The sequence below is a fragment of the Aedes aegypti genome, chromosome 2 (genome assembly GCF_002204515.2).
Source record: "Aedes aegypti strain LVP_AGWG chromosome 2, AaegL5.0 Primary Assembly, whole genome shotgun sequence".
Lineage (NCBI taxonomy): Eukaryota > Metazoa > Arthropoda > Insecta > Diptera > Culicidae > Aedes > Aedes aegypti.
Window position 1 is genome coordinate 94,641,508 of NC_035108.1, and position 13,616 is coordinate 94,655,123.

The 13,616-nt window shown below is 34.9% G+C and overlaps 1 protein-coding gene across 1 annotated transcript in view; it reads left to right on the forward strand.

Annotated features, from left to right (window-relative positions):
• LOC5577573 overlaps positions 1 to 12,661 on the forward strand; it is a 1,170,395-nt gene extending 1,157,734 nt beyond the window's left edge. The window contains exon 18 of the mRNA XM_021841556.1: positions 8,383 to 12,661. Coding sequence (XP_021697248.1) covers positions 8,383 to 8,417 — 35 coding nt within the window. The 3' untranslated portion in view covers positions 8,418 to 12,661. The remainder of the gene's footprint in view (positions 1 to 8,382) is intronic.
• The last annotated feature ends 955 nt before the right edge of the window (positions 12,662 to 13,616 follow it).

The following is a 13,616-nucleotide window of genomic DNA, read 5'->3' on the forward strand; positions in this document are numbered from 1 at the left end:
CGTTTTTATCCGGGGTATCCCACGCATCGAGACAGGCGATTACTTTTCTTGTCAGCAGCAAATCAGCGTTAGGTCTTGAAAGTCTTTTTTCAGGAATTCTTTCAGGAATGTCTCCAGGGAAATTCCTGGGAAAGTTTTTCTGAAAAATAAATTCGATAAAACTTGGGTATGTTTTGAAGTCATCCTTAATCAACAAGGTTATCTGAAATAGCTCCTGGGCTCTTGATGAAGTTTTAGAAGATACTTTGCCAAGTTAAATGGAAAAATAATAACTGAATTTTGGGATAGTAATCCACATGATTTTCTAAAAAATTTCTCGAAAAGCATTGGACAGAAACTCTATACAAATTTGAAATATTCGAAAAATTGTTGTAACAGGTGAGAAAACTTAAATCGAAGATTACATGGGAAGTTCTCAAAAACTTTTTAATAAATGCTTGGTAAAACTGGTTGTTTAAAGAACGCCTCAAGGAATTTTCGATTTCTAAGAGAAAACGTGGCTGAATTCTTGAAGAAATCCACATTAACAGGCGAAGGAATTCTTGCAGGGTTTCTTGTAAAAATCCCTTGAAATATTATTTTCAAACACTCTCCATCAATTTCCTCGAAAGAAATTTTGTGAAGATCTCCTAGAAATAACAACTGGATAAAGAATAAGTTGATAAATATCTGTAAGAAATTCTAGGATTTTTGGGAAAAAAATACCTGAGGAATTTAGTTGAAGTAATAATACTTGTGTATGGATCAATTTAAAGAGAAATCCTCCTAGACATCCTTCACAAAATAGCTGGAAGATTTTCTGGAAGAATCGGTAGACAAATTTGCAAAAGTATTTCTGGAACGTTCCCTATAGAAGACCTTGAAAGTATACAAAACAAAATCCCTATGATAATTCATGAAGCTTTTCTTCGGGCAACCTGAGACGGAATCTGAACACTCCTGTTGAACACGTTGTAGTCTCCAAAGGCTTCTGGTACCTGTACAATTGCATCAGTATTCAATGCAAGCAGAATAAGGAAGAAAAGACTTTAGGACCATTTTGTTTAAAATAGATACTTTAGAGACCTTCCATTAAAAATTAGAGACTTTTTAGAGACCTGAATTAAAATAAAACAAAGTCTCCTTAAAGAAACCTAATACCAGTCCGCCTTTGGGGTTCTCATTGGGTCAACTTTTGTTATCATTCATTTTAAGAAACAAATATGAATATCCTTTAAACTTATATCTTTTTAAATCGCTTTCATCAATCAAATTTGACAAAAAATAGGCTATACTGCTTGCCTTTACAACCGGTGCGATTTTTTTTTAATTTTCTCATCTATTTCTAGATAACAAATGAATGAACAGCAAAAATTCCGTGAATTAGTGTAGTTTTTTTTCCTTTCATCGAAAGTGACCCGGCTAATCGCAAAAGTTTTCAGCAGAAACTGTTGATGCTTCAAAAATGTTTCATCGCGCTAAAACTCCATGAAATACTTTATCATGTCTTACGACGTTGATCGAGTTTTTATGTATATTGAACAGTATCTGTGCGTGTGCTGGAATAAGGGCGTTCATAACGCTAAGCAGCGATGCAATCTTACGTCCTGAGGTGAAAAAAATGCTGACAAGTTCGCATCTTGTCACCTTTATTCACAGAAGAGAGGATCGATGAAGAGAAATTGATCATGCGACTTACGCCGTTATTCTAGCACACGCTTGAGATGATAAAAACTTCAATTTATTTTTCAAGCTTTCTACTGATCTCTTTTTTTTTATGTTAAACTAGTGGTCCCAGGCAAACTTCGTCTTTCCATCAAGTAGGCTGTTGAAAAACGCTATTGACCGTCCCATACAAAATGACAGTTTCGTTCATGCTCGTTTTTCCATCTTTCCCGGTGAATATCCTGGGATTGTTATACCACAAACACGTCGGAACCCTTGACGAATAAAACGGAGGAAGAATCATTCCAATCCGTTGACCCGTTCGTAAGCCATTGCGTGACATACAAACACCATTCAATTTTTATTTATACACGCCACTGCACACAACATATATTATCGAACATCGAGGTAATTTGTAGTTTCTCACAGAACAATGAAAAGAATCGGTTGAGAAACAGCGGAAATGTTCCACTTAATATTTGGCCGCAAAAAATGAGTAATTTCTCTAAGATGAAACAACGTACAAAAAATCTTAGTGCATCATTTTGTAGCGTTTTTATTAAGCTTTAAGGTAAAAATAAAGAAAAAAATGTGTCGCAGCTTTTCAGTTGAGTTTTCTAACTTTTTGATGCAATCCACCCGTAAGTTGTTGCACAGTACAATTGTCTACCTATACAGGTCGGACTCGATTATCCGGAGACTCGATTATCCGGGGACTCGATTATCCGGGATTCGATTATCCGGAATTTTAGACTCGATTATTCGGAATTTGTTTTTTGATGTTCTTGTTTTTCAACTTGTATGCATAAATTTGAAATAATTTGGTATGGTATACAATATGAATGGTTTTGCAGTTTTGAACGTATTAAAGAATTTTTTTCTTTGAATGGCCCCTACTGTTCCTAGGTATAATTTCTGGCTACGCCACTGCATCATATAGATAAAACAACGAAAAAAGATAATATTTAAGTTCTTTTATCGAAGATGTCATTTTTTTTCTTAGTGATTCGATTATCCGGAGGATTCGATTGTCCGGAGTGAAAAAAAAAATCGATACTCCGGATAATCGAGTCTGACCTGTACTTCATAATCGCAGATACTTGAACTTAGCTGGTGTCCACCCTACGTTTCACATTTTTTTGGTTTTTTTTTTCATCTTCCGCAACCTTTACAAATATGTATGAATCTTCATGGAATTTTTACCAATGAATAAACATTTTTTTTTTTCAGATCATACAGCTGTAATAAGTTTCTCGCTATGACAACTAGAGGCCCCACAATAATTAAAAAAGCGGCAAACTCTATGGGGAGCAGACTTTAGCTTCCTAAAGATGCCCATTTTTTTTTGGGAAAACGGCTTTGGTGCAATTTATATGTACGATGCTGATTTATTTTAAAAAAATTAAAAATGTTTGAAACCTTGCATTCATTTATAACCCTCAAATGCCAGGGTCTCATGTAATAAGTAAAGCAAAATTGTGTATTTTTATATTTTTCCACATTCCACCTATAGCAGAAGAATATTTTTTCGTGTCAAAAACCAAAACACCACTATTAACTTAATTTAAGGTTGCTTTATTCATTGCCGATTTCAAAAATATTATAGCACGTCTAGTTTTTGAGATATTGGTTGTTGAAAATGCAAAATATGATAATTTCAGTGAACTTGCATGCAAGTTGGGGGCCTTCCTTAGCCGAGTGGTTCGAGTCCGCGGCAAAGCCATGCTGAAGGTGTCTGGGTTCGGTTCCCGGTCGGTCCAGGATCTTTTCGTAATTCCTTGACTTCCCTGGGCATAGAGCATCATCGTATCTGCCACACGATATACGAATGCGAAAATGGCAACTTAGGCAAAGAAAGCTCTCAGTTAATAACTGTGGAAGTGCTCATAAGAACACTTAGCTAAGAAGCAAGCTCTGTCCCAGTGAGGACGTAATGCCAAGAAGAAGAAGGAACATACAAGTTTACTAACTTGTATAGTCATTTATTTGCTTAATTTTCCATAAAATTTGAACTTTGTGTGTTAAACAATATCAACAAAGTTCATAATGACATTGTTTTCGATGCTTGAAAGCTATTTTTCCAGGGTTTAGAAAACAATACACATTGGGCCAGACCGCAAAATTAGGAGGAAAAAAATATTTTAACTGTGAATATGATTTCTTAGAACAAAAGTGTCTTCGGCAAAATTGTTACAAATGATGAGGACTACATTTTGACATTAAGTAACATTAGGGTAGTCCAATAAAATACGGAAATATATTTCTCGAAAACTTATTCATACAGACTCAAGTCAAAAAAGTATACAAACTTACTTTATCGATCCTACGTGTTAAGTAGGCGGAATTCTACACGTACCGCTCTGTACCAACTCAACTTTTCACTTTTAGAACGTTCAAATTCCGGATTTACAAAACGACGGAAGTAACATTTTCAACTTTCGCAACCTAACCACTACTTTCGCCGCCCGCTGTATGGAGAGACAAAGTGACTTAACCACGAATCAAAACAAAACACTACTTGAGCCGATTTTACACTGGTAGAAAAACGTCGAACGTAACTGAATGAAACGGCTTATCATTTTCTTATAATTATTTTTGTGGGAAATAATAGAAACTACCTAGTTTTTGAACGTGAGCTGAGTGTATGCAAAATTTGAGCGAAGTACACGGCAAAAAAATGTTAAAAAGGTGATTCATTTTAAAACAGTTTTAGAAGATAGATTGTGATTTTTCCTAATTAATTTTCTCAAAACCGTATAAATGTTACTTACGTCGATTTGAAAAAGTAATCGAGATTTGCCGAACAACTTCGCCGAAGACGCCAACCTTGTAAGTCTACTGTAGCCCTTGCTATGGCGTTTTCAATTATGCAGAGTAGGGTGGTCCATGAAAAATTGATATTTTGCCCATCACTTTTGTATTTCAAATTCTTCATTCGTTCATGAGATATGACCATTTTTATTCAAAAAAAATCATATTATTCAAACGTCAATAACTCAAAAAGGGGGAAAAACGGGGATACAATATGCGCAGGATCCGAAAGGTATAACTTAGAGGTTCAAATGGTATAATATATCTCTGGAGGATATAAGAGGATTTACTGTATCTTTTTGATGTGAAAAATGAGCATTTTTTAATGAAAATTCATGTTTTTAGCTGAAATATTGATGTGTGCTGTTAAAACAAAGTCAAAACCATCGGAAATCTTCTCAATCGAATATTTCTTTTTATATTGTTCTAAAATAAATACAAACCTTTTGTAATAGAGATCGATGGCAACTTTATATTCACAACAACAGCATCAGTAATAATATGTATGAAATGTATTAAATAGAATAAGCGAGATTATCAAAGTATATATCAATGGCGTCGTTATGCCACTATGAAATGGCTTCTACAAGCATTTACACATGCTGTTCAATGAAGCTGGTTTTTTTTGTAATGTAAACTGATCCATGCTTATCAATGTTCAAAGTAAATGTTATACAAATCCAAAAAGCATTGCCAATTGCATAGTGTATTTTTTTTTAATTAAATTTAATCACTTTCAACCCTACACAGCCTGTTTATTGAAAATGTACATCGAATCAAAACATTTTCTCGTTAATGATTTGAAACATAAAACAATCATACACAAATTCCGAACACGTGGATTCTGTATGGCGTGGTGTGAATTGCAATTCAAATTTACCCTGAGAGTAGTAATGACTTTCTAGCTCGATGTCAGATAAACCAGCTAAGATTTATTTATTTGCAAAATTATTTATATGAATAGGATTTATTAGTGCTGTTCGGAATTTGAATCACACTGATCGGAATATGTGGCGGAATAATCACAGCGTTCGGCAATGGAACAAAATCTTGTTTCATACTTTTGCGAAAAACTTACAATTTAAGCAGATATATTAATATTTTTATTATCAATTCAGGAGAAACTTCACGGTTCATCGGCTGATTTTTGCCTCCTGTTAGTTGCATTTCAAGTCAGTGTAAGCCGCAAGTGTTCGGAATATAAATCTAAACATTATATAAATGAGAATATTATGCAGAAAAATATTCAGTTGAACAGTTTTTAAACAAATTTTGTATAGAATTTTACCGTAATGTTCAATATTTCAACTAAAATCATGAATCTTCAGCAAAAAAAAAATGCTCGTTTTCACATCAGAATTATACTGCAAATCCTCTAATATCTTCCAGAGATATAATATATCACCTCTAAGTAATACCTTTCAGATCCTGCGCAAATTGTATCCCCGTTTTTCCCCCTTTTTGAGATATTGACATTTGGAAAAATATGATTTTTTTGAATAAAAATGGTCATATCTCATGAACAAATGAATAAAATCACTTAATTTTTACACCAAAATGCGCGTTTTAACTAGTTCTAAAACTGTGTAGAAGAGGTAATTTTGATAGAATTTGAAATACAAAAGTGATGGGCAAAATATCAATTTTTCATGGACCACCCTACTCTGCATAATTGAAAACGTCATATAAAGGGCTACAGTAGGCTTACAAGGTTGGCGTCTTCGGCAAAGTTGTTCAAAATTAAACAAAGAACAACTTCCTAGAACACATCAAAGCGAAAAGCATAAAAGTTGGCAAAAATATTTCCGTATTTTATTGGACCATCCTAATGCCACTAGTATAGTAGGCAAGCGGTCAGCGGAGCCAGTGAAACCCACGCGTGTCGCTGCTGTAGGCAAAATGCCTTGAAAATAGCAAAACACCCGTTGCTAATGGCAACTCGAAACTACTGTAGAAAAATGTTCTATTTCCCGCTGCATTTCCCGCATTTACAGCCTTCAATGACACTACTGATTTAGAAAATTCATGTACCCAACATAGGCTACTTGATGAGATTCACAATTTTGAACTACTGTAATTGAAGAGCCACGTGATTTTCGCAAAAACTCAAGCCTACTACTATTACCATTCCCAGCACTGCTCATCATATGTAACAATTTTGCCGAAGACACTTGTTCTAAAAAATCATCACCACAGTTAACATATTTTTTTTCCTCCTATGCTTGCGGTCTGGCCCAATGTGCAATAGTTTTGCCATATGATAGAAACGAAGGATTTTGCATGGAGATTGCAAGCATGTTGAAAAAGTTGATTTGAGCTAAGGTCTGAAATTTGCGTAAAACTTATAACAAACGATAGTTCCAGCAAAAAAAAACTAAAAAAACTGTGGCTTTTTCAAAATTAAGCAAATGAAAAGGACTTAACTAGGATGATTTAATTCGAAAGTTTCTAAATTTTAGAGATGTATTTTTTATTTCTGTTCCAATTGATCGCTTATAAATCTGAATAATTTTTAGTGAGACCTATTTTTTTCCTTTAATCCAAGAGTGAATAGAAATCTATTGAATAATAGTCTATGAATTCTTCCATTGAAATATATTTTTACTCTTACTTATATTTGAGCTCACTAAGGTGAACAACTGCGACACAATTTCAAATTCAAAAATTAAGTTCCTTGGACACTGCAGTATTAGAAGAAATTTTACCAGCACGATTTGTGAAGAGACATTGTAGCAAACTATGTTTGTGGGCAAAGTTGTTAGATGGATTCTAATGTACATTTGATTTTGTTTTGAGGTGAGGGTTTGGAAAAATAGAGCGTCTAAATGTATGAATACAAAAATGCTAGTATTGCCATATAAATTCCCAAATATTCAAATTTAAATCACGATGCGCATACTCTACACAATAACAATAATGCCTAAATATTTCACAATTGTTTTGGTCCAAATGGAACCGAAAAAACATTGATGATGTTGTTTATACAATGGATTACCTGCCCTACTAAGCACGGTCTTGCTAAATAACTGTGTGTTTGTCGCAAACCCATAACTCTACGGAACACGTTTTTGTCCCAAGCACCCAAATACCGCTATTAACTTAATGAAGGATTGCTGAACGCATTGACTTTTTCATAAAATATCATAGCACGTATGATTTTTAAGATATTAACTGTTGAAAATTCAAAATTTTACTATTGCAGTCAACTTGCATGCAAGTTTGCCAGCTAGTACGGCAATTTATTTGCTTAATTTTCCACATAATTCATATTAAAATATGCATGACAATGCTTATCAACGAAGTTCTTCATACTTTCGATGGTTAACATTTTTTTAGTGGTTCAGAAAAGTATTGTATTTTGCCATACAAGAGAAATGAAGAATTTTGTATGGAGACTGCAAGCATGTAGAAAAGATCGATTTATTGTAAATTTTGTCTTGGAATTTCAACTAAATTATATCTCAATTGAAAGATCAAGTTCTATTTTGCATGCTTGGTGGGTAAGATCATAAAAAAGTTAAAAAAACGTACTTTAAATTTCAAGTAAACATTAATGAAACCAGTGTTTTATACAACTTGGGCGACCTGTAGCTAAAAATTGTGACGTGGTGGAACAAATTTCTGAAAACGTCATTAGATTCAGCGATCCCAAACCTAGAGACCCATAATTTGATCCTTGAGACACGCAAAATTGTTATGTTTGAAAATCCGATCTCCCTTATCTTCTATACTATCACATTTTTGAAATTTGAATCGCCCTACAGCTACATCTTACAAACGTTGCATTCATTCAAGATCACCAATCATGGGAACCCTACCAACCGCTAGATCATATACATAAACCTATCAGATCATTAAAAGAGCTCCATCAATCTCACAATTTCCAAAAACAGCCAAAAACAAAACATTCTGTGTGTTATCTTGCAGACGAGGACGACGACCAGCACCAGTTGTTGTTTTAGTGAGGTAGCCCTCCAGTAGAATCTAGAGTACAATCTACAACCCAAGCACAACCACAAAACTAAAAAAAGAGCTGTGTTACAAAATTAGGTAACCCCCACGTTTTAGCAAACCAGGCACACACTTGACGCACAACCTCCCAAAATGCTATCTGCAGTTCCTACGAGCAGATCACAAACCCCGCAATCGATCAAGCACAAAACCTGTATTAGGTGTAGAAAGCATGGTTTTAAAAATGTAGAGAGCGAGTAGGTATGTGGAGTGAAATAACTGACTGAAATAGGAAAAACAAACGTCAAAATGGTCTCAAAGAAACGAAAAAGGCTAAAACGAAAGAAACACGTGTTCATATTGAAAAACGAACAAAAACAAACAGCTAAACATAAATCTTTGGAATTGTGCCGGTCACAATTGAGTAGAGACATAAAAAAACTCTATTTGAGAGTAATGCGTTTTGTCTAAAACTGTCGAACGTTATCCTAAAAAAACACAATTTAACCGTAAGCGTTTTAAACCCTAAAACCACTTAGTTGTTAGAATGTACCTATCGGAGCAAATGAACCCCTAAATTTTGGCGCGTCAATATCCATGACCGAAAATTGTAAACCTCCAACCGTTTGGAGTGCCACTGTTTTGCACTTTGACTGATTAAAAATCACAAACTCAAAAGAAGCACTTCTGAATCGAATCAACGGCGATCACAAAGTTGCTGACGCAACATTGATTTGATTCAGGCGTGTTCCAAACTGTGAATTAGATTTGATTCAAAGTTCACAATAGACTCCATTTTTAGCGCTCATAGCTGCCGTAGTTTATAACATAGCACATCTTACACCATCATGATTCATACCGATTCGCACATTTTCGTTTTGTAGTAAATTTAAGTTCTTGTTTCTCGATTCCAACATTTAGGTCAAAATTACACTTTTTAAAATAAAAAATAAATCACTATCACTGTCCAATAATATTTTCAATGAGGATTTTTGAAGCTTTTTGCTAAGGCTTGGGGTATAGAGCGTGTAAGCATATTTCGTTGCCTTTCGCAGGCTGTTGTAATGTTAATCAACTCTACTTTTCATGAACCTCATAATAAGCCAATACAGACAGTAATTTATTGAAAAAAAAAAAACTTTCTTCCTAACACTATCTTTTTGATAGCCAGAAGAATTCGCAGCTAACTCATTCCAGCACAAAAATAATCTGACATGATCGCACTCATAAACCACAGGATTGAATGGTTGATTGGTTGCTGTACACAAAATACAAATGCAATAATTATTTAAATGCCTTGAAACCATTTTTGGCTCAGATTGGGCAACAGTTCGAATCAGGGCACATTGGGGAAATTGAATCTAAAGGTGGAAAAAATTAAACATTTTCACAATAGGTCGTTGGAATAGAAATTTTCTCAGAAATCAATAGGTGATGATTTCATGAAGGTGGTATTTGATTCTTTTCAACTGTTATATTTTTTCTGGAAATATTAATTATTCCACTAAGTTCGCAGTTTTGCCCAATCTTATTTTATCCAACAAGGCGACACCAAACCTAATGAATCCACTCTGGCAGTATCTTCATCAGAGTTACAGATATTTACAAAGTTTTGTACCTCACCACATAATTTGTAACACTTTTTAGGATATACTCACGTAGATATATGTCTGAACGAAATACAATTGCATATTGAAAAGTTATTGGAATCGAGAAACAAGTGTCATATAAAAGCACCAATTAAATGAATTGTTGTATTCTTTTGTTAAAAAAAATACAGTATCGGACGTATACAATACTCCAAAGCCATTTTCCCTATTCCTATACAAATAGACTGTTCTTTTTTTTTAAATGCACTAAAACCAAACGTGATCGCCGATAAAGGCTATACGTCGAATTATCTTGATATCTTCAGCGCATTTGTTCCTTATCACAATGAACAAATGTGCTGAAGACACCAAGTATTTCGTAGAACACTTTTTGTCTTGGTGCATTTTTTGTTCAAGATCAACCATTTAGTAACTTTTGAATCATTAGTTCTCACACAACTTTTTCAATAGTTTTCAAATATTGAAGTACTGTTTGATTCATCGCAGACAAAAATGAAAAGAGTCGGCAGATTTATAGCTATCTGAATTGCACAGTTAATTAATGATCAAGTTGTAGGCAATTCCCGCTTCAGGAATCTTGCTGTTATAAGGTTTTGACGTTTTGAAGTTTACATGTACACGACGAAACACGTGTCAAATGTACAAATTGAAATTGAAACTGTGAAAAGAAACCAGGTGCTCCGGTGGGGATCGTACCTACGACATATTCGCTAGATGGGCGCTTCAACCCACATGCTGCGGAGCCCCTTGAGAGACCCATGATCCCATGTGCTTTGTGGTAATCGAGTTCAGTTCTCCCTCGAGCGTGGGGGTCTCTCAAGGGGCTCTGCAGCTTGTAGATTGAAGCGCCCATCTAGCGAATAGGGAGTCGTGGGTTCGATCCCCACCGGAGCACGTGGTTTCTTTTCGCAGTTTCAATTTCAATTTGTACATTTGACACGTGTTGCGTCGTGTACATGTAAACTTCAAAACGTCAAAACCTTATAACAGCTATCTGAAGTTGATTATTTTGTTCATGAAAACGGCTGTGTTGCATTTTGTATGTCCGATACCATGCTGTATCTCCAATATAGTTTATGAATGATTTCTAATATTATTGTCAAGCTGTATAAAAATATTTCGTAACAATAAGTTCATAAAAAAAACAAATAATTTTAAAGAAATCATCTTATTATCATTATCCTCATTATTCATTGTGTTAAGTAACGAGCTCTCCATAATATCCTTTCACTGCATTATTTGGTAACAGAAACCAGGACAAGTCAAACGTAATCTCGCAGAATCTTTTTGTGGTTGAATCACTTCATCACCTGCCAAGTGTTTCATTTGAAGAGCAGCCGTAGCACGAAAAAGTAGATGACCCGAACTGAGACGAAAACTGTTTGACTCAAATGAAAAAAAAAAAAACTAGAATTTTAAAATTGTTGTAAGAGACCACGAACAACGGTTATTTTGTTAGAAGACAATGAATTGTTCACTTGTTCACTAAAACACACACACACGTGGGATGTCGCACAACCACTCAAAGAAACTACAGGGCTATTCTAGATACCAGTCTCCATTATGATGGACTTTTAGAATTGGATCACGGAAAACATTTGAATGAAACTGTTTCGTTGTTTTGAAGAGTACGCTATACACACAATACGAATTAACATGACATTACTGTAGGCGCTTAATGATATTGCATTGGAAAAATCGTATGTTAAAACTATTATAAAATGAAGGAATCAAAAACTATTTGTAATATTTACACTAATATTTGAATATGAAGAACACGAAGAAGCATTACTGGAATCAATTAAAAAACACACTGCTGGCTAAACATCGTAAAATTCTGTACTATTTGCGGAAGGACAACCCGGAAGTGAAACGAACAAAGGTGTTTCTGCAAAGACCAACTGAAGATTCTAAACGCAAACCTATCCTACTGTAACCCGTCGTCGTCGTATCGATTTTTAGCAGGAACAAATAAGTATACAGGGGACTGCATTCGAATCCTAAGCATTATACCTACATAGTTGTGTACTTACTTCGTGATGCTTCCTAGAATCTGATTTCGACCGTTACTTCCAATGTGTGTTGTATAAAAATGCAAGAATAGGTTAATATAAAATATGACTTGACAGACAGGTAGTTTTTTATTTGAACAATTATACGACTCATATCACGTGACGTTGAATGCAGAAGCTGCAGTTCAAGCCTGTTAAATTGAGCTGCACAATTTCATTAAGTTAAGTTTTCGTTTCCAACTGAATGTGGTTAAAATGAATTTCTCATAAACGATCAAACGCTTTGCGGTGATCAACTCTCGCGATGAGTAGCAATTATTATCATTACTATTAACATACACTCTAGATACATATAGAACAGATGATAGTTTTAAGCAGTACCACTTTAGATATTAATTAGGCATATATTCATTGAAGATAGTCTTTTTGTTTGTTGATTCAACGTTAGCAATATGTTACGAACTATAAGAATATATCGAAAGTGAATGAGAGGAGTTAGGCAGAAAGATAGGCCAAGTGGTATGCTAGTGGCCAGTGAAACCTTGAGGATCAGAAGTTAGTGATTACTTCCGCAATGAAAATAGTTGTAACTTGGTTTAAGCGGTTAATAAAAGTGAGTAAATTCTGAAATAATTAATTGTTTACTTAAAATATCACATGCCTTTCATATCGACAACAGTAAAACAATAGTAATGTGTTAATTTTGTAGATTTTCTCGTGGTTCTTGGGACCGATTTGCAAGATCTCTATTTTGGGCGCTGCGATCGTTCACTGAAAAATGAGATTTTTTGGAGATTCTGCATGGGGAATTCCGGGAACAAAAAACGCTACCGTTCATCTGCCTGGTACGAGCCTCGACTATTCGTTTGCGAGAAGGGCAATCCCAAAAATCAGACCAATGGTTGTCCCCGCAATTAGCGCATACAAACTTTTTGGTATCTTCCAAGACAGATGTCCTTAGCGTGAGAAGAACCGCCGCAAATCATGCATTTAGCATCCATGCGGCAATGTTTTGCTCCATGGGGTTCTTAAAGTTTCCTCTAGGCTTCTGAAATTTTTCCCATGTTACACGGACATCGAACAAGTCTTGCTTTTTCTGAAGCTTTAATATTATTTATATCACTTTTGTTAAAGTGAACTGAATAATATTCTTGAAAAAGCCCCTTCCGAAAAATGCCAGATTGAGTTCTCTTTTTCATAATGATTACTTGGACTGGAGAAAATCCAAGTAAATCATTTTTTCCCTTTTTTATCTCTTCGAATGACGTATAGTCACTTGAGAGACCTTTCAAGACGACCTTGAACAAACGTTCAGTTTTGTCATCATAAGTTAAAAAATATGTGCTTCTTCTCTTCAAGATATTTGAGAAGAAGTCAGCGAGTTGTAGAGAGTCATTTATGTCAGTGGATTGTCCTCGTTGTTACTAAAAACTTGGCCGAAGACACCAAATGCCGGAAATAATTCATTTCCGAGTCATCAATTTTGTCCCGCCTGATTACGTCCCTGGCCCATAGTGGCAGTGCCTGAGTGCGAGTTAGCTTTGTCATTCAAGTGATTCGGTTTTTTCGTGTGGCTTGCATATGCTTT